Source organism: Rhipicephalus microplus, chromosome X, assembly GCF_043290135.1.
Source record: "Rhipicephalus microplus isolate Deutch F79 chromosome X, USDA_Rmic, whole genome shotgun sequence".
Taxonomy (NCBI): domain Eukaryota; kingdom Metazoa; phylum Arthropoda; class Arachnida; order Ixodida; family Ixodidae; genus Rhipicephalus; species Rhipicephalus microplus.
Genome location: NC_134710.1, coordinates 231,523,531 through 231,546,223, shown reverse-complemented (window position 1 = coordinate 231,546,223; position 22,693 = coordinate 231,523,531). Strand labels below are relative to the sequence as shown.

The window sequence follows — 22,693 nt, the reverse complement described above, 5'->3', positions numbered from 1 at the left end:
CATTCATTGCCTTCTCGTCACAGGTTTTTGGAAAACCACAAAAAATCGCTTGTTGCCCAGAAACGATCGTGACGATTTTTGCAACATGGTAGCACCCCCGATTCTCGCTTCGGTTGCAATTTACTCTTCATGCTTGTTATCTGTGCGTAGTTCAAGGCTACCTTTCCTACAGTAACTTCTCATGTGAACAGCGAAAGGGCAGCCGCATTTTGTCATTAATCTTTCTATTGACGATTTGTTTTTGATGCTTGAGTGGTAGCTTGGTCTAATGTCAACAGCCTCGTCATGGTCATCGTGCCAAGTTGCCTCAGAGTTGGCAAAATACGTCCCAGCATTGTAGCGCAGGCTTCTGAGTGCCCCTCTAGATCACAGCAGGTACCGCAGTTGCCCTTAAACGATTACAAGAATAGAAAGCTGCGAAACGCTTTTATGGAGTGTGCGAGTGGCGCAGGGGAAGCTTACAGTAGATAGCGCCTTCAACCATCGAAGATGAGTGAAGTGCAACAAAAAGCTGTTCCCAAACATTGTACGTGTATGACAAGTGCGAAAAGCTAAGCGACCTAACCTTGTTGCATTACCGCATTTTCTGCTTATCGCGCAAAATTCTCATAAAATTTTCCCCACATAATAAACGCACCTTCAACTTTGCTCTGATTTTTTTGAGAAAAAAAGTGCATCCATAAAGCAAGTAAATACGCTATATGATATAGTGAAAATAATTTGCCAAAACTGAAATGACACTGACATGTCTAGTTAGCAACTCAATAAATAACATTTTTATTATGTATTGACTTGAGGACACTCATTTACAATAGAAAGTTGTAGTGTATGGCATTTTACGACATACCCCCTTTTTCAGAAATCACGAAAATTGTGCGTGATTTGAGGAAATGCAGCCTCTCTGTTATGTTAGAACTAAAATACACAAACAAAAAAGAAAAAAATTGAATCGAGGCAGACTGTAGCTGAGCCTGGTTAGTAAAATCGGCAAGCATTCTGAAGTACGGAAGTGGATAGTTAATTTTAGGGTGTGATGTGGGGTGCTTATAGCTCTTTTTCTTAAATAGCTCTTAAGGTATGAAAAGCTTTGTCTAGATGCAGGCTGAAGCACCACAGTTGCTGCCTCCGAGTTTTAAGCTTTCTGGGGAAAGAAAATGCTGACACTGCATGATTTTTTGTTGTTTTTTTCACCACACGAATGGTAAGGAGGTCTTCTGGTGAAGCCGAGACGACTTGCCGCTTTTCACAAACAAATGCAGCCACATCACGCCTTCTTTTAAGCTTTGTCACTTCTTTATAAGGGGTAGTTTCAGTCAGACATAATAGAGTGGTTGCGTTTCGTGCGTGCTGGGTGTGGTTAGTATCGATATTGGCCATAAAGTTGAATGATATATATCTTGAATTACATGTAGCTTTTGTGATTTTTGAAAGGTGGGTGTGCATAAATTGTCATGCACTATACCTTTCATAAACAACTGCCATCAAGTCAATAACAAAAATTAATTAGCAGGTTTTGTTAATTAGTCAAAACAGTGTTATTTCAGCTGCAACAAAGTGTTTCCATCTAGACATAGAGTTTGTGTGCTGAAATAATAGGTGCCTTACTTTTACAGGATTTTTATTAAAAATGTTGCTGAGGTGCACTGTTTCTCCATTGTCACTGCTGGAAAACATGCTGATCCTCTTCAGCAATCGCTTTCTGTCGCACAGCACACAATTAAAAAAAATCGAATCTACAAAATTTGTGTCCAAGTCAATCGGATCACCTGCGGTATGGGCAGAAGATTCATCTAACTGCCTTGATTTCCATTCGAGGCAGTAGTGATAATGAAATTGAGGTTAAACATTCTTCGTTTTATTCTGGTCAATCTGGTGAAAAGTACATGGTATTTCTTGTATATAAATTATAAAAGATGAAATACTTTATATAGTAAGAATCTTCAGGCTTGTGCGAGTAGTAAATTTTAGGTTTTAAGTGGATTGGAAGTGAATAGTGTTTTAGTTTGAATAATTTTGAAATCAAATTTGAATAGCATATATTACATATAATGAAGAAAGATTAGCATATTGCCAATGATCCAAATAACCTGTGCAATATTTTTTGTATTTGAATCAATGTGCAAATGTCATTCTTTTTGGTTCAAAGTGAATGGAAGCAACTATGAGTAGTAGCAGGATTTGACTTGGGTAGAATGCAAGTGATAACCTTTAAAATATACTCATTTTAAGTCTTGTTCTACAGATAGCATATAAGCTAGCATAACAAGCTTCTAAACTTACAAATTGATGTCAGAGCAATATGTTCGTGCAACCTTGAGAAGGGGCTTCGTAGCAATGTAGATTTTCTAAGGTGTGCAGCAGTAGAATAGTTTCGCTGTTTGGGCCATTGTGTTCCAAACTTGTTTACCTGCTTGGAACCACCCCTGTTGTGCCAAACCCACTTATCAGTGCCGTACTGTGTTGTAGCACCCCAATTCAGCTGCAAGGTGCCCCCATGCATGAAAACGTAGCTGAAACATTGTGCTTTCAGTTTCATCAAAACAGTTATATCAGTGGTTTCGTCAAGGCTACAATCACTTGGGCAGCAGCTGTGAACTATGATCGTAAGGTCGAGAGGGATGGGGCGCCTGCTATCTCGGCAGGCATCAGCACAAATGGCCTGTAAACCCTTTTACATGCTGTGCTCTCAACGCAAAGAGACAGCTAGTAGAGCATCTCTCCAGTGAAATGTAGAGTTACGTGCTATTGAATCCAGCAGAGTTAGGTGCCAGTCGTCATTCGTATAACATAATAATCTGTTGCTATTGCATTCATCGCTTCACCCTCGCAGAGAAACTGATATTTTTAATAACTTAATGGCAGCATTCAGAAAAAGAAAGAGAGAAACAGAAAGGATGGCAGTATTGGTGCTCAAGAGAAGTGGGGATAGTGTCAGGCTCCTGGAACAGCCTGGTAAAGACAGGCGCACAGGACTATTCATCAAGCGCATACGCGTATTGTTCAGTTCGCCGCTGTGCTATTTTATACGGTGCTTATGGACTTGGCAGTTCATTTTTGCACATTCGGGTTTTAAAAATGTGTGGCCAACTGTACATTGCTAAAGAAGTTACAGTTGCATAGCAATGGATCAGCAACGAATGCAATAGCAGCAAAATATGATGTTGACATCCAAGTCTTTCAGATAAGATTTCATGTTACTCTACAAGATGCTGGAGTATGAAAATACGACCATGCGAGGGAGAGCAATATTTTTGGCACAGTCTCCTTGTATTGAGAGCAGAGCCAACAAAGCGTACGAGAGCGCCACCCACTGATGACTGCCGAGATAGCGCACGAGCCAGCAATCGTCACTGTGCTATTAGAAGCAAAGTTCACAGTTGCTGCCCGAGAAGCACCCCCCTTTTTTCATGCTCGTTGAAGGAGGGCATGACATTCGCTCGGCTTTGACAGAAGGCCTCCCGAGTTGGGTGATGTCATCGCATGCGCCCTTGAATGACGGGGATGAGCCAGCTTGTTTTATCCTTGCTTCAGCCACGTTCGTTGCCCCCTCTCGCACGCTTTTATCCGTAGGGTAAAATACATGATGAACAGAGATATGTTATCAATTTTTACTTTATACGGGACATTACAACAAAAGCAAAAACCTGTTGATAGTGTCCACATAATTTTTATCAAGTTAACAAGGCTATTGCACAGTTTAGCTTGGTGTGGGCAAAATGAGGCATGGAACAAATGTTTTTTCACAAGTGCCGTGAAACGGGCCTACAGCTGATCTGAACGTTCTCTCTGACTGCTCTTAACTTGCTCGAAAAGGCCTTTCTGGCTGTTCCATGCCTGCTGTAAAACGTCTTTCTGTATATGCTCCAAGCCTGCTGCAAAAGGCAATTTGCCTGCTCCTAGGACTGCTCCCAAGCCCATGTACTCTCTTCTACCCATGGATGTGCTTGTGATATAGCACCTCTTCAATACAGTGAAACCACCTTTACAGGGGTTACATGCAGATTGATGTACACCTAATTTTCAGTAATTTAAATTCGAATCAAACTGAATTTGAATGTGTTGGTATTCATTTGAATATTCAAAGTGCTCAGATATTTACACAAGTCTAAGAATCTCATTATATAAAATAAGTTTGTTATTTTGTGTTCTAACTATATTTGTTCTTTTCTTTTCTTTTTTTTTTTTTTTTCATTGCAAGAAGCTGCGGTTGGAACTTGCAAAACTACAGGAAGCATATACTAAGCAGACGGGTGACCTACAGCGTGCACGCGAGGAAATTCTGGTAAGTGCATAGCTGCAAAACTCTAAAATGCCTAAAGATTTGCCTAAAGATGCCTAAAGATAAAATTCTGAAGGCCCTATTGTCAACGACATCAATCGTTCCCCAAGCTATAAAGCCACCGGCCCCGTCGGCATCGCCTTGTGGGCTCGGCAGCTGTTCTGCGAGAGTGACCACTAATCCTCTGCACTTGATCATGCAGGTTGGTCCTTCATACAGCCTATACGCAAAAAAGTCGAGCAATTACTTCTTACTTCAGCTGCCAAGCCCGCAGCGCCTGTTTGCTACTTGTTGTGAGTGTGGAGCTGTCTTGCGTTCCTAAGGAGCTGCTAGTCGCGGGTGATATCGAGACGAACCCAGGACCCGATAATGCGGCGATTCTCGCCGAGCTGCGTAAGCTAACTGCCGGTCAAGCAACTGTCATTACGGAAATTAAAGACATTAAGGAACAACTTGTTGCCACGAATAACACTATCGCCGAGCTCGCTAAGCGTGTGGCTTCTGTGGAAGCGAGTTGTGAACACATCAAGCATTTGCGGCAGCAGCTTGGAACCGTACAGACTGACAACACCGAAACTGTGTATCGTGTTTCTCTTTTAGAAAGCCGTTTTGATGATGCTGAAAATCGGTCCCGCCGCAACAACCTGATCTTTTATGGTATCCCCGATTCTTCATCTGAATCGCGTGCACACCCTGAAGAAGCGATCATCCAACTTTGCTCCAAACAACTGAATTTAACAGTCAACACAAAAGAAATAGAAAGAGTGCATCGCTTGGGTCGCCATACCTCTGGCCATAATCGTCCCATAATTGTCAGATTTTCTGCCTTTAAGACGAAAGAGGCGATCCTTACTAACGCTCGCAAGTTGAAAGGTACCACATACGGCATTGGGGAGGACTTTTCCCAACGGGTACAAAACGCACGTAAACACCTTGTCGCCTTTGCAAAAAATAAGTGCATGCCTTTCTCACTTCAATATAAAACGCTACACATCGGCCCACGACGCTTCTTTTTTGATGAAGCTTCACAAAGTGTGCAAGAACAACTATAGCTATCTCGTCACGCCCGTCAACCGCGCAGCCACCTTACTCGCATGCCCCGTGCCACCGTTTCACTCTCGATTATCTTCACTAACATTCGCAGCTACCGTCCAAAACGTGAAGTAGTGTCAAATCCGGTGTCATCATCCGATAGTAATGTAGTTGTACTAACCGAAACATGGCTTTCTAGTGTAATCGCTGATGCTGAAATTTCGAACAACTTTCCCAACTTTGATATTTTTCGAAAAGACAGACACGGTGGAAAAGACAGACACGGTGGCAGAGGGGGTGGGGTATTAATCGCCGTTCATACTGAACTATCTTGTTGCCCTGTCAATATATCAAGTGACCTCGAAATTCTGTGGCTGATCTGCCGTACCGAACCTTCATCTATTATTCTTGGCGTGTGCTACAGGCCCCCTACTCATCATTCTGATTTTCCCAGCAAATTTAACAATATTTTGAGTGATTTAGCCAAGTGGCACCCTAATGCATGCATCTTGCTTTTCGGCGACTTTAATTACCCCAGTATTGATTGGTCTTCTATGCAATTAGCTACAGGTAACTCGGAGGCTGCTGAATTTCTGGACTTCTGCCTTAACCATAATCTGACCCAACTGATAAAAGAACCAACTCGTGTCACGGTAGATTGTGCTAACACGCTTGACCTTATTCTGACATTGCATCCCGAATTCATGTCATCAGTTAGTTACCTTAAAGAAATAAGCGACCATAAAGTAATTCATGCCTCAAACCACTTTTTCACCATTCCCCAGCAAAAAAAATTCGCCTCTACAATAAAGGTAACTACTCGGCCATAAACGACGAACTGCAGGAATTTTATCGGTCCTACGAGTCGACATTTCACAATCGCTCTGTGCAACAGAACTGGTCAGATTTTTAGGGCAAGATGAATGTTTTAGCAGGCAAATATATTCCAGTCACCACTATTCCTTCTAATTGTCATAAGCCGTGGTATACCAAAAACCTTAAAACACTTGAGAACAAAAAGAAGCGGCTCTTTCGTAACGCGAAGTTTAAACCAAATGCCGACTCGTGGGACAGATACTATCAAGCTGAACGCGCATATCTCGCAGAAGTTTGTCAATGTAAACATTCCTTTTTTCACTCGGACCTTCCTCGCATGATAATGAATAACCCCTGTAAATTCTGGCAGATAATTAACCCTCAGCCCAACCACTCTCTCCGTATCTATACGGATCAGGGTGATATCCTTTCAGATTCTGATTGCGCTAATACATTCAACACCGCTTTTTCATTCGTTTTCACAGCCGAACCAGACGCCCCCCTGCCTGCGTGCCCTACCCCTATCATGTCAATAATGCCGGCTATAAATTTCTCGGCCGAAGGCATAGCATCACTGATTGAAAAGCTAAAGGTTTCTTCGTCCACAGGTGTTGATGACGTCACTTCTAAACTTCTAAAAAACACTAAACATATTTCTGCCGCAGTCTTAACCTTGTTGTTCTATCAGTCTCTATCATCAGGCACTCTACAGAACGAATGGAAAGTGGGAAAGGTCGTTCCCGTCTACAAGTCAGGTAACATAGTTTCACCATTAAACTACCGGCCCATCTCCATAACCAGCATACCATGTAAAATCATGGAACATATTATCTACACTAACATCATGAGCTTCCTCGATTCCAACAATTTTTTCCATTCATCACAGCATGGTTTTCCCAAAGGTCTGTCCTGTGAAACACAGCTCGCTCTTTTTATTCATGATCTGCATTCCAACATGAACTCTAATATACAGGTAAACGCAATAATCCTTGACTACGCTAAAGCCTTCGACAAGGTACCACATCAACGCTTGCTGATAAAACTTTCCCACTTAGGTTTGCATTCAGATGTCATACAATGGGTTAAAGAATTTCTTACTGATCGGTCTCAGTGTGTGTGTATCAATAACATAGCCTCTAACCCCGTCCCTGTATCCTCCAGCGTCCTCCAGGGTTCCGTGCTGGGTCCCCTATTGTTCCTGATATATATCAATGATCTGCCATTGGAAGTTACTTGCTCTATTCGTATGTTCGCGGACGACTGCGTCATTTACCAGTCAATAAGAAATACCTCCGACCAGGCTGTGCTGCAGAGCAGTTTATCTAAAATCCTGAATTGGTGCGATCGCTGGCTGATGGTCCTGAATCCCAGTAAATGTAAATTAATGTCCGTCACCCGCTCGCGAAGCCCTCTCCACTATCCGTACAAAATTGCTAGCACTCCTATTGAATCTGTTAGTACCTTCAAATATCTTGGTGTAACTATCTCCAAAGATCTCAATTGGTTTCCGCATGTGTCCAACGTCATCTCATCCAGTAACAAAACCCTAGGCTTTCTCAGACGTGATTTATGCAGCTCTCCTCCTCACGTTGAACTCATCGCATACAAATCTTTAATTTGACCAAAACTTGAGTACGCGTCCGCAATCTGGAATCCTCATCAATCTTATCTCATAGACGCATTAGAAATGGTGCAGAACCGCGCCATCAGGTTCATTCACTCATCATATTCGTATAACGTTAGTGTATCCTCATTAAAGGCGGCAACTGGCCTGCCCACCCTTTCTTGTCGCCATCGCACTGCCAGCCTATCCCTGTTTCACAAAATGTATTACAGTTCACTCAATCAGCCACCTTACATCTCACCGCCTGCTCGCATATCCCTTCGTACAGGCCATTGCTTAAGTGTTGCTCGTCCTCAAACCCGTACTCTCACCTACTCGTCTTCTCTTTTCCCACGCACCATTGTAAACTGGAACGGCCTTCCCTACATCGTCGTTGCCACCACCAACCCAGATGCTTTCATTGTTGCTGTAAAAGTGCACCTCTCATCCTGAATGGTCATGTATCATCTATCCGTACTGTACACCCATCCCTTATGTAATGCCCCCACTCGGGGTCTTTAAGGAAATAAAGCGAAAGTGAAATATTTTTATCCAGCTACTAGAGAAGCACTGTCATGCATGTATGCATCGAGGAGTTAGGAGTGACATCGACTTGTTAATTTTTTTATAGTTCAGTGGGTATAATTCTGGTGAACATCCTTGCAAGAAAAAAACCATAGGGGTTGCGGGTGCGCAAATGCATGTCTAGTCAACATACCTATGCAGTTAGGTTCACATAACTGGATGAAATAACTTTTTGAGCTGATAACAAAGCACAAGCTGGTTTTGTCATTCCAAAGGGATCAGACTCTGCATAAAACAACGACTTGCAAAATTTGTCACTTCAGAGCCGTGAAAGCATTAGACTTTAAAAAAAAAATCAGTGCAGGCTAAGTAGTGAATGTTTATTATTATTTTTTTTAACTATGAAAGCAAAGGTGCAAGCATTCGGACATGTGAACTAGCATATGTATCAACACATTTAAAAAAGGAAAGCTGTTTCAGAGTACCAAGTCTCAGGGTAGCAACAGTGTAACAAATTAGATAAAACTATAAAATTATGTCAAATGATTAGGTGAATGTGGGCGCTGCGGTAACGATTTGATCCCGCCAGCTTTAGCTCAGCAATGGAGCATCATAACCACGAAATCACTGTAGCTGCGCCGTGCTAGAAGCCGCTTAGCAACCTGCTTTCAGCACCCGGGTTCTTGTGTCCCACGCCAGAATCTCCTAAAGTTTAACAACTCTGCTGTTGGGAATTTGAAACAGTTTCATTGACTTAACATCTTGAAGACTGGTTAAACAATGGAGCTGGTGGCATCGTATTGCTATTTCATTGCTTCACTTTGCTCTATAGTAGTTTTTCCTCAATCTGCACTGCTTTAACCAGTAATCGCATCTAAATCAGTGAAGGTGCTTCAATTTTCAAATTCATAACATTTTTTTTTTAATTTTTATAAATTTAGACGTTTTGAAATGAATGAGAAAAGGAGTGGATATGCGCTGACCTGTACACTCTTTTTCAATCTACTCGCCCAACTTACTATCTTGCTTCATAATGCTTCATCAACTGGAAGTTATTAGGGGGGCTTGCCCAATTTCTGCGGAACATATCGGCTTGGCTTTATATCACCAGCTTCTTCATTTTTAGTAGACTGGAGTTTAGTATATTGGGGCTTGCCCAATTTCTGTTTAACATACCGGCTTGGCTTGATATCACCAGCTTCTTTATTTTTAGTGGACTGGAGGTCAGTATGTTGGGGCTTGCCCAGTTTCTGCGGAACATACTGGCTAGGAACAGTGTTACGCTGCACATAAATGAACCTGTGCCTCAAACAGATGATGCACTGTTAATGTGAAGTAATCGGGTGATTCCACATAAGATTAAACAAAGCATGGCCGGTTAACCTCCTAAATTTATTTCAAATTTTTATAAATTGTTGCCTGAAGAGTGGAAAGAAATGTTCCACATTTGGTTTTGCGAGGAAAAATGTTCTCAAAGCACAGTAAATCAATAATGACAAAAAGGTGGAGTGCCATGCTTACCTACTCTGCTGTTTTCTCTGACTTTGGTGATGAATTACACAAAATGCATAAACTCTTTCGTAACTGCGGGACAGTGGTTGTTTTTCATATATCTCGGGAAGACCGTTTTTGCCAGTTTGAAAAGTACTCTTGCACATATTGCAACATACCAAACTTTGCACAGTAAAATGCTCTTTCTGAAAAATATATTTTGTAGAGCAACAAAAAATATTTCTAATGACTAAAAATATAAAAAGTGTGGAATTTAGGTCGCCCGCCATCTGGTAATCAGTAGAAAAAACACTACATATTTAAAAATATTTCAAACATATAAAATTCAGAATAAACATTTTGTAGATGAATGACCCAAGAACAGTCTAAAAAACGATGAATTTTGTACAAAATGTTTTCACATAGACAAAGCAAATCGGAACCGAGGTGCTGGTTTGTTGCTCATGCTATGTAGTGAAGCATTGCATGTGTTTTTTTTTTTTTTTTTTGGGGGGGGGGGGGGGGGGAGAAACAAGTCTACTCGTACACTTTTCTCAGTAAATTATTTTTCTCTTTCGTTAAGAGTCTCCGGGTGTTCCAATATAGATGGAAAGCCATGATATGAATAATCCCTCTCTAAATGAGATGTTCAATGAACTTCGTTATTTCATCTGGTGTCACCTTTTTCCATGAGCCACTTCACTCTGCATAGGTTGGGGTTGTAATATATGCATCCAAGCATAATTCTCTGCATTTTTGCACATATCGTATTAAAAAAAAAAGGGCAATATTGCACGCAGTCCTCGAACCTTTTGCAATGCTTCGTAGTCAGGGCCAGGATGTGCTCTAGAGGCCTTCTTGTCGTTAGGAGAAGCTCTGCAGCCAGTGCCGTCACACCGTGCCCCAGCGAAGTGTGGAGCACACAAGTGACCAAAGTAGCTATAAGATCAGAAGTAACAAAGATCAGAAGCTATACGAACTTGCGGCGGAGGAGACATTTTAGGATGTAAGCAAAACAATGCCATGAATGGCTGCCGATGTCTCAGGCTGACACAAAACGTCGTCGCCATAAATCTTGAATGTGAGGTGTTGTCATCCTCAAACACTAAGCTCCTCCTCACTCAATTCAGGTGGGGTGGCAAGAAAGTTTCAAGCAGCACATGTCTTTTGCAGCCCTGGTGCGCATCCATGCATGCGTGACGACATCATCATAGGAGCGAGTGGTGACACTATATGCGACCCTGTGTCTGATATAACGATGCAAGTAAAATCAAAACTGCTGGAAACTGTCGGAGAAGGCCACCTCTGTACTTTACACACGTGGCGGACCTTCGTAAATATTTTTGTTGAACAAATTTTTCATGACTCCTAGAAACGACTCGTTATTGAATATCTGGCATAAATTTCTGGCAATTATTACTGCTCAACATAGTCAAATTGTGAAGCTCACACTTTATTTCGTTATATGCTGGAAAGGTACTTTTTACTACAGAACTTCAATGTTACTGTAGCATAATCACGAGGAGCACGCACTACTTTCAAGTTCGTCAGCCTAGTGCTTTTTCCAACAATACACGCACATTAGTTCGCGCAAAGGTCTGTCGAAAATTGCTATGTTGCCGAAACAGGCAAATTTAAATTGATTCTGGAAGTTGAGTGGCTGGGCTAACTACTAAAACGTGCTGGGTTCACGAGAAACAAATTTAACATGTTGAAATCGATGGTCTAAAAGCGTCGATCACTAGTGATCAATTTGAATAGGCGTGGAAATGAAAGAGTTAAAGCAGTAGTGACACGAATTTTCAATATTTTTAGGTTGTTACTTTAAATAAAAACATGGATGTCGAGAACCCTAAAAAGAGTGCTGTGGTGCTTGGGAAGTCACTGAATATATCTTTAATACTGCTACCTTAAAAGAACAATTTCGGTTTGGTATTGAGAGCGCGGCTTTGCAGTGACGTGTCTAAATGAGTCTGACGTCATGGGAAGACAGCAACTCGCGACATTCCAGCAATAACAGCCGGTTCGCTGTCAGTCCTATGTGAATCACATAAAGTAAAATGAGTGAATTACAGTCCAGAGACTCTGATAGTGATTTCTGCTATTTAGGCTGCACGTAGGATGAAAAATTCTCAAACCCAGTGAACTGTTTGGGTGCCTAAAAGGGGGAGGTGTGTGGAGCACCGCGCGCTTCCCTTGCCAGAGAATGTCCCTCTGCGCGTCGATCTCGCTGGGGGCGTTGCAAGAAGCGCTGCATGAGACAGCCGCCGCCATCGCGAATTTTCGGAAAGAAGCCTAGCGCTCGACAGTGACACCTCCCCTCCCCCCTTTTTTTGTTTTTGGCATTCAAGTGGGCTTTTTTTTTTTTGTACGTGGATTATACATTTTCGAGCAGTGAGGACGATGCCACATAAAACGATCAAGAAAGCTTAACATTCTTGCTTCATTCCTGACTGCAACTTTGTGTGTAGGTAGGGGTCTATAAAAGTTCTAAAAGCTCGAATAACAAATGTAATGGTGTTCTATTCAGTTGAGTACACACATTCAAAATGCTGAGTATTTCTTTGAATATTTAGCACTGGCGGAAAAACCCCACAGGAGCAACACATATTCGAACGAAACAGCACTTACTTGTTTTGATCGGTTTTATTTAAAAGGTGCTGACAAGGTATCTCCTTGAATTCTGAATTAACCGTTGTGTTTGAGCGAACAGTTAAAAAATTTTCATTGGCTCTCACTGCCTATATGAGTTTACCCCAGTTAACCTAACAATGGTATTTTCTGCCGGTAAAGAATAATCGTAACGATCATTTTATTAATAGGAAGTTTTTGAATATAAAACTTTTGGGTACGAAGCCCCAAACTTTTGGGGCCCCAAAGAAATAGCATCGAGGCCACTGCGCATGTGCAAAACCCAAACCGCGCTTGGGTCTTGCTTTGGGGACTCTATTTCTTGAATTTAACAGGAGCCCGAAACCTGTGCTAAAAGCTTTGCCTCAGACAAACGTGACCGCTCTCTGCCAGTATGGAGGGACCGAGAATTGGATGAGTGCCCAAAGTACCACAGACCCTATTCGAAAACTCCCTAACGTTTCTGACTATTAATTACAAATTAAATATTGTTAAAGCAAACTGTTCTGAAAATTATTCGCTTACAATTTAAATAATAATCAATTTGTATTTTTATTTGATTTATTGTCATTTCTATTATTTCATTCGTATTGGATGCGGTTCTAAAGTTGGCTATTCGCACAGCCCTATAGGTAAAGGCCATGGACGGAAAAATCATCGGTTCCAAGCACTGGCGTGCAAAAAGCTATTTGAAACATGGGCTCATGTGATAGCGTTAGTTGATGCTGAATAAGTGGTGCCCACCTTGTCTGTTACATTGTGCGCTACATGTGACAATAGAGCATATTCTTCGCATCAAATGAACTACGCAAAGCAGCTTGACATCAATGAAAATGACATCCCTGGCCGTGGTACCGTGGTGGTCTCCCTTACCTGTGAGGCGGGTTGTCTTAATTCAGTCAACTGAGAACACACTGACCGTTTACTTAGGCGGCTTGCGTCCACGCAGCCTGTTGTAGATACATGTAGCAAAAGATTGAGCAAATGTCACTGGTCGGTTGCTCTGAGCATGTCATTATGTTAACGCAATCAGTTACACGCTTTTACTGCTTAAATAGCCACATTTATTTTTATATGAAGTCAACCAAAAGGAGCAACATGCAGGCTAAGTCCTGTGTTGTGTAGACTGCTTTTTACTATATATATGAAAGAAACTTGCTTCGTGTGCAAATCTGTTTTTATTTCAACTAATTCCTTTTTTTTTTTTCTGCTAACGAAACATACACATGATGCTTTGACCAGCAACCAGTATATTAACAGTAACAAATCCAAAAGAACAAGCAAGTTTTTAACAATGCGAATAGGCATTGAATATAAATTCAATAAGTTGCAGTGATGAACAATTAGAATTGGAAAAATGTCGGGACAGACGCCAAAAAAATTAAAAAAAAACAGACACTGTGCTCAAATTAACTGGCATGCCCAATATGCCTCCAATGATATTACTAGCGCGCAGTGCTACTCGGTATGCAGCCTGCTGCATTATAATGTATGGGAGCGCTATTTTTCAAAAAAGGGGACAAAGTCAACCCTTTATTATTGCAAACACTGAGAAAAAGCAATTAGCATTCGAAAGGGTAAAATGCAAAAAATTGTGCGAGCCACGTTTCTCGAGCACAAGCAAAGATGCAATGTACATCATCTGCTCAACGCCATGCGCCGCTGCGTACAGTGCCCCTTGCGGCATCGCTGCATTTTAATGACCGGTTTTAGCGGGCACTTATCACACCTCCCCATTCTAGCCACCCTAGATCTATGTTTACTTGTGATAATGTCCATTGCGGTGGGGCTGGCTTGACAATTCCGGGCGACGGACTTTAACATCAAAGTAAAATATTTTTTATGTGTTGTCTGGCTTTGGTGTGTGGAGAACTTTGACAGTGCACACCATGGAGACAAAAGATGTCCCTTTTGCAATGCCTCGAAATCATGTCTATACTCCTTTAAAGCTATGTACTGAAAATTTGTTTACCTAAATGTGTGCATGTCTTTGCTTGCGTTCAGTTAATTTTTCGATTTTCTAGTTAATGTACATATTTTTATTAAAGATCTGAATATCGACCCAGAAAACGTTTTTTGCCTACTTTTCTTATATGAAAAAAGGCGTACAAGAGAGCAACAAATATTCCGCATTATGTTCTCAATATGCCTATTTATAAAACTGCCAAAGCTTGTAGTAATAACTTTTCAATGAAAAATACGATCGTGCTAACTAAAAAGACAGCATACAATGAAAAATTCTGACAAAGATTAAAAAAAAACATTTTTGGCATTTGTTAAACTTTCCCTAATAGGGGGGGGGGGGGGTTCTGTTGCATATCAATTTTCGTAACCAATAAAAACTTATTGCATAACTTTGTTTCACTTGTAGTTAGGGCCCGTCAAATAAGGCTTTTGTGCAAGAATAAGCAATTGTAGATCGTACTTCTTGCCGGCTGAGTGTATAAAATGTAGGCTTATACTTCAGTTTCTTAAAGGCAAGCAGCACTGAAATAGCTGTCGGCTGCCAGTTTAGAAATGATTTGGTCAGGAGAGCGGCCATGAGTGCAGAAAACACGCGCACACACTCCGATGTGTTTAAGTGCAAAGAGGGCTCGTTTTTGTGTCCCTAAGACAGATACTAGATTGCAGTACAGTCGGGGGTAACTTCAACATGTGTGCATTGGAGTGTCACTTTTTTATCCGCCTTTTGCTCGCATTTCAGCCACACACTGTTAACAGCTGTTATGTCTGTGACCATTTGACCGGCAGTGGGGAACTTATTACTGCAGGCACCATGAAAACGACCTCAGCACTAGAGACAGAAGAAGCTGCCATCATAGTGGCCACATCCATTCAGAAAACTAATTACATATTCAGTGATTCTAATAGGGCACGCACGAATTTCATGATAGGGTGTGTAGGGCCGATCGCTGCCAACATCATCGAAAATAACAAATGAGGCAATAGGGTACAACTTATATGAGTGCCCGCTCACAAGGGGAATCTAGGAAATGAGGCGGCCCACGGCTTAGCCCCAAGTTTAATCAACCGGGACGTGTACCGCTACATAGTGGACTTTCCGCAGGAAGGGATCACCACGTATAACGAAGTTACAGCTTATTACCAAGAGCACCGCAACACTTATGCGGCCCTGCATGCAGATCTCTCAAGGGAACCCAGTATGATCTGGAGGCAAATCTTAACATGTATTCCCAGCCTACATCGGCTGTCTAAAATTTATGCGGAAGATATTAAACCAAACTGCCGACATTGCAGCTGCATGAAGGCTACCTAAAATTGCATTCTTTTGGAATGCAAGGGGAACCCACTACCAAAAACAATACTGCCAGCTTCCTCCCTCAAAACCTGGGAGTCACTACAGTCATCGATTGACTACCGTCTTTAGGCAGAAGTAATTAACTGGGCCGAAACAGTCGTGGCAAGCTTTTAGTCACCACTCTTTGAGCCACCGGTAAGATCAGTGCAATGACCTCGTTGTGCTGTTAAAAAAAGATGTTTCTCTCTCTCTCTCTCACTCTGGCCCAAACATGCACATTACTAAGAAAAAGAAAGGATTTTTGTTTTAAGTTTTGCTATACCCTGTGCACTTAATTATGATTGGGAATGATTCACACTCTGTGGTCTTTCTACAGGCGTTCAAGGAAAAGAAAGAAGGAATGGAAAAAGCCATTACTCGTCAATGTAAGTTTTAATCTTACCAACAGTCTTACACTTGAATTACTCCATAGTACAGTCTCGGTGTTACGAATATCGCTACAATGAAATTTCTGCTGCAACGAACTTTGTTTCAGTGCCCCGTTGCAGTGGGATTTGACTGTTGTACCTTGTTAATGTATGCCTGTAAGATTAGGTTACAGATTTAAAATATTGTTCCTTGTGTGTTTTGATATGTGTCCTGCTGAATAAATCAGTGTATTTCCTTTAATTAATGTGAATAATTACAAGTCTATATGAAAACCTATTAAAAGTTCTTTCGGATTAGGAAGCATCTGTTTTACTGTGCAAAATGCTGAAGGAACTAAAGCAATAAGGCAGAGGGCATAAAAAAAAGCGTTTTTGACCTCTTTTCACTAAACAGGCTCAAGCATTTGACTCTTCGTAATGTACAGGTTCGTTTCAGAGCCCATTTGCATCTCTGCCCTTTGAATTGAAGGCTTAACTATTTTAATTTTTAATTTCCCTCATTTTAGCCACATTGTCAGTGCCTCCAGGATTTCTGCATGTTTAAGCCTCCTTTTGCCCAAGAAAAAAGTCTCGCAAGGATTTCCAGGCTGAGTTTGATTACACACAAATTCAGTATAATCACTTTTAAACTGTAAAACAATGTCAAGTAGGTTCCTCAAATAGAGGGTTGTTACTAAGAGCAAGCAATGCTAGAATTTTGAAAAGGTGTTGATATTTTCTCCTAGGTTATCGAGGCTCTTCTTCCGGTGAAATCTACCAACTTTACTGCATAATTTTAACAATTCCTATAGAATCTCATTGGTAGACTATTTTTGTCTTCTGAAACTCTCAATTTCTTCTGATAAGTGGACATAGGAACAATTAAATACAGCTGTCTAATTGGTTGCTGTTGCTTATGAGCATGTACCATATCTACTCGAGTGTAACGAGGCCCCGCCGCGGTGGTCTAGTGGCTAAGGTACTCGGCTGCTGACCCGCAGGTCGCGGGTTCAAATCCCGGCTGCGGCGGCTGCATTTCCGATGGAGGCGGAAATGTTGTAGGCCCGTGTGCTCAGATTTGGGTGCACGTTAAAGAACCCCAGGTGGTCGAAATTTCCGGAGCCCTCTACTACGGCGTCTCTCATAATCATATGGTGGTTTTGGGACGTTAAACCCCACAAATCAATCAATCAATCAATCGAGTGTAACGAGGTTTTTTTTAGATTTATGCAACCTGATATTACCCTCACATTACAATCAAATACCCAAATTCAAGTTGTCTAGAAAGTGGAATGATGCACATGACTCTTTTATATTTTTTTTTTTTTTGAACACATTGAAAAGTCACCCTTCATGTTACAATTGGGGTAGAGTTACAATCGAGTCAAGACGGTATGCCTGTTCGAATCTTCATAATTTTCAGAATGCAGACAGCATGCGTGGCAATTGCAGTGTGAGCAATGTCCTATCGCGTTCATGTGAACCATACCACACAAGTGCTCGGCCAAGCAAACTTCAAGGCTGTACAGTGATGCCGGCCGTGGCATATGCCTAATTACGGGAGAGAGTTTGGTTGTTCCCATGAGCGGACATCACTCCCAATTGCATGCTTTCACTCTCACCGTACGTTATTTTAAAGTACTATTTGCCATTTATTTAAAAAAGTTTCAAAGTTTGGCCGTCAAGCTGTGGCTGCAGTTATCATTTTCTAGGCTTGTGCGAATATTCGAACGAATTGTTAAGTATTCGAATTCGCTTTGATTCGAATTTAAATTATCGAATATTTTCGAAGTATTCGCAATGAGCAAATAAATGTATATTAATCAGCATGTAACTGCCTGTAAAGGTGGTTTCACTGCAATGTAGGGGTGCTAAGCCGTGAAAGCACAGATTAGAGAAAATTTGCTTTGCCGCGAAGCCCCCCTTCAAATTTTAAGAGGCCCTGCAAGCATGGTCAGAAAATGCTGCCGATTAGTTGTCGAGGCTAACGAAAACACGCGAGGCAAACAATATAGCGCAGCACGTGGCCTGTAATTCACAATAAATTTTCAAAGCTAAAAATTGCTTTCTTCTCTCGGCAAATGACACAAGTTCAAAAATCACTTGTCAAAGCCAAGAAGGACTATATGGCTTTGGTCACTGCCATTGGCTCATTTGAGCATGGCGCGCTCATCATTACCGGAGCCGCCACGGGTACATGCGCGATCGCACAAAATAGCCGCGTATTTGAAGAAAAAAAAGAGGTGCTCAAGGTCACGACGTGCGTGTGACGTATTTTCTTTCGCCGTGCCATTCCTCCCTGCTTAGCTTCCAGCTATTTCGTCGGGACGAGAAGAGAGAATGCAATTGCAGTGTGCGACAAATTTTTTTAACTCTGCTCGTACTGGACCGATTCTAGAAACTTTGTGGCGGTAAACTTGTGAGGCAACAAGTATGCTTACTGGCTCCATGACTACTTGAAAAAGTGTTGCAGGGCCCCTTTAAAAGACATGTTACCCTCAAATCAATTCATTTTATTTAGCTTGTTATGACGGCTTATATGCTCCTAGTATAATAAATTTTAAAACGTTAAGTACCTTACAGGTTATCACTCGCATCCTACCGAAACTACTACTCAAGGTTGTTTCGACTTTTTTTGAGCGAGAAAAAAAATGGCATCTGCATAGAGCCTCTACTTCAATTAAAAAAAAATATTTTGCAGGTTAGTTAGGTCATGTTAAATATTCCCTCTTTTTTATATGTCATTCATACCATTCGAAATCGATTCGAAATTATTCTATCAAAATCGCTATTCGCTTCGAACCTAAAATACACTATTCGCACAAGCCTATCATTTTCGAAGCTGGTATCACAACAGGGCCAAACTAGTACGAGTGTTAAAGCATGTGGAGGAGATGTGCGCTCGCACAAGCGGCCAAACCCTCTCCCAATTGCTTGAAAACATGTCATAATCTGCACCACTGTACAACTTCAGAGTGCAATTGGCCACACACTTCCGCGGTATAACATACCAAGCGCAGCATGTGCTAGGGGCTATAGGTTAGGGAAAGTGAACCATATGTTGAGACCGTCAGGATTAGGCAATTGTTATGCTGTGCAGCAAAAATAGTAGCAGCAAATGAATTCAACTGACACAGTACAGTCTACCTTTTTGCTACACTGGTAAAATATACGTGTGTATTTGCCTATTGTTACCACTCATTTCCTGGTATATTCTAGTTTGTTCTACTCTGTTCATCAATTTTTCATTGGATATAAATCATGCCTTTAGTATGAGTTGAGAATTTCTTCATGTACAGCAAACTTGGTCCAATGTGTTATTTCTCACTTACGTGCTAGCATTGATGTGTTTCCCCCCTTTTCAGTGAACAAGACAAAGATGGTCCTCAAACAGACGCGAGGCAATCTCACAAGTATGCGCAGCCGGGACTCCAAACCTGAAAGGGACCCGAAAGCTGAAAGGAACGCCAAGCCTGAAAACCCCAGGGCTGAAAAAAAATGATTTTCTTTTGTATGAGTAAATAAATAGGTGACCACTGTAAGTTTGAAAACTAGGTGTTTTTAAATGTTTCTCTCTAGATTTTTTAAAATTATCATTTAGCTTTTATGTTCAGTCATGTAGAAGAGAAAAATGCCATAAAGCACATCATAAGTACGCAAGTTTGATAGTATAGGGCACATTGTATGCTCAGGATTGAAACTTGGAGAGTATGTTTAGTGCTAAAAGCACTTTCTGCAGTAAGCTTCATTGGACAATGTACTGTGTGTGCATTAGAAAATATATGTAGCTCTTGTAGTGTTCCCTTGTTGTGATGCACAAGACTGCATGTTAATAACGGTACTACTTGCTATCTTATATAGGCAGTTATAACTTTCACATTACGTCTCTGGGACCTGCAACATTTGTAACTAAGTACAGTGACAAGATAGTCTCATTGTACATAGGTGCTGTATTCACAAAAGAAATATATCCTATGCGTTGAAGAATCACTGTTCCTTGTGTTTTTTCGTGACGGCTGAAGGTTCATCTCTATTTAATGCAACAGCAGTAGGTTTTTCAATAATATTTTCTTTTAGTAGCAGACACTGCCATGTTCTGACTTTGCATGTATATCTGTTCTGTCTACAGTACTGACTGTTATTGTCTTGGCACACAAACGGGAGACACCTGACTGTATGTCTCTGTGGGGCAGAAAAAAGTTTGAGAATATTTCATTTTTATCCAGTATCCTATTAAATAGTATTGTTAATTTGCTTCTGTTTTAACATAAGCATTTTATGCTTTTGATGTACTTAAAAGAGGCATTGACATAGCTCATAACAAAAGCAAGCCAAAGGTGAACTCATCTATAACTGCAGATTTTCCCTGCCTCTTTGATTGTTTGAACACTACTATGCATAGTTACATTCTCTCTTTAAATCATTGTGTAAACCTTTCCAGCATTTGCCATTCAAAGCTTATCTAGAATGAAAATTATGGCTTCAGTGCTAAGTTTTAAGTTTAAGCCAGAAAACGTGCACACATTTTGTTTTCAAGTGAAACTCTTTTTGTAAAGGGTGATAGCAAGCAAATATTTTATGGAGCTCGCGGCTGGTGGCTTGCAGCTGCGAACTTCATTACTCTCCAATGCGATGAGAATGGCAAGTTGAAAAATGCGCTACAGCATACTATTCATATGAATCTTTGGTTATTTTGTTTTTCCTACCATTGTTATAAAAACAAAGATGGGCAAGGTTGTTGGAGGGTAGCATGGAACACTGGCCATGCTCATAAGTCATCACAGTTCACTGAAATGAGCAAATGTCGGTTTTAACAAAGTGTCATACTATCTTCTTTTGTTAGAAAACAGCATATTTATCATGTGCTGGACCACTGCACCCACACTGTTTCATTTGATTTGTAGTAGGTTTTCAACAGCCGTGAAATTCCTAAGCAGTCCTGCTGAATTGTATGATGCAGGCACACTGTTGAAAAAGAGCTCCTGCATTTTTCACAGATCTGTTGATGCACTGAAGCATGCAACACATAGTGTTGCTCTTCTTAATTATTATTATTATTTTTTGGATGGAATAGATAGAACCTGTTCGTTCAATAAAAGCAATGCAAAATGCAAGAGGCCCGTGTTCTGTGCGATCTCACTGCATGGCACAGTACCTGAGGTGGTATGTTTTTGTCAGCCCTCCACTATGGCATGCCTCATAATCGTATCACGAGATGATGCATCATGTAATACTGCAGAAAATGTGTTAATATTAGCAAAACGTACACGTGTTCACGCTTTGAGAACCACGTGAGAACACTGCGCCTATACTCTCTAAAGTACTGCTCTCACCGAACACTGTGTGACAAGATCATACGTGTGCGTTGCGAATTGACTAAGGCAAATGTAGACAGATGCACACAACTTTCTTTTGTGCTTGCTTCTTCGTGGACTTGTCGCAGTGCAAAGCGAACAAAAGATGACAGCAGCTTACGGCAGCGAAAAGAGTGTATTCAGGATCAGCTGTACAGCAAGACGCATGCTTCGTTGTCGTCCCGAAAAACCGCCTGACCCACTAGCTGGAATCTGCAAAACATTCCTATCATCGTTCTTTTTCATATAAACACGTGTCACTTGCCCCTCCTTATAAGAGCATCGCCCCAATGCTGATTCAGACCCACAGTATTTTTTTTAACGTGCAGTCAGTCACTCACATACAGCTTCATACGCACTACATGAACAAGTTCAGGCTGGTGCTGGCGACGCCTCGGGCATTGGGGACTGTCGGAGACGACCTCGTAGGTGACGTCACTTAGCTGGCGCGATACTCGGTATGGCCCGAATTATCGCCTTAGCAGCTTCTCGGACAGTCCACGTTTTCGTACGGGTGTCCAAACCCACACTCTGTCACCAGTTTTGTACGTTTCAGTTATACGGCGAGCATTGTAGCGGCCTGCGTCGTATTCTTGTCGCTGGTAGATCCGTAAGCGGGCGAGCTGCCTAGCTTCTTCCGCGCGTTCAGTGAACACGTCAGCGCCTGTGTCGGTAGCGTCCTATTCATGTGGCAACATCGCATCAAGCATAGTTTGTACCTCCCGTCCGTGAACCAAGCTGAATGGAGTCATGCGAGTCGTTTCTTCTTTAGCCGTATTGTATGCGAACGTGATATAGGGTAAAATTTCGTCCCAATTCTTATGTTGGACATCCACGTACATCGACAGCATGTCTTCAATCGTCTTGTTGAGGCGCTCCGTTAGTCCATTCATTTGCGGGTGGTACGCAGTGGTCTTAAGGTGAGTCGTTTCACTAAGCATCAGGATGTGGTCTAAATGAGCTGCCGTAAATGCTGTTCCGCGGTCTGTTATCACGATAGTCGGGGCACCGTGGCGCAGCACAATATTTTCTATGAAAAATCTCTCCACTTCCACTGCGGTGCTCTTTTGGATAGTTTTTGTTTCGGCATACCTGGCTAGGTAGTCTGTTGCGACTATAACCCAGCGATTCCCTGCAGTAGAAGTAGGAAGGGGTCTCAAAATATCCATTCCTATCTGGTGAAACGGTGTACGTGGAACCTGAACTGGTTGCAGCTGACCGGCGGGTCTCTTTGGAGGTGACTTGCGTTGCTGGCAATCGAGGCAAGTGTGAATGTGGTGCTTGACGGCTGTTGTG

At 41.6% G+C, this 22,693-nt stretch overlaps 1 protein-coding gene across 9 annotated transcripts in view; it reads left to right on the top strand.

The window, feature by feature from the left end:
• The window catches only part of LOC119187874 (uncharacterized), a 244,152-nt gene extending 222,995 nt beyond the window's left edge, over positions 1 to 21,157 (top strand). For 8 of the 9 annotated variants that reach the window (XM_075878776.1, XM_037435978.2, XM_075878780.1 and 5 more), the window contains 3 exons: positions 4,199 to 4,282; positions 16,013 to 16,061; positions 19,409 to 21,157. In XM_075878776.1, the coding sequence (XP_075734891.1) occupies positions 4,199 to 4,282; positions 16,013 to 16,061; positions 19,409 to 19,545 (270 nt within the window). In that variant the 3' untranslated portion in view covers positions 19,546 to 21,157. The remainder of the gene's footprint in view (positions 1 to 4,198; positions 4,283 to 16,012; positions 16,062 to 19,408) is intronic. The other variant, XM_037435979.2, reaches the window with a different exon arrangement.
• Positions 21,158 to 22,693: the final 1,536 nt, after the last annotated feature.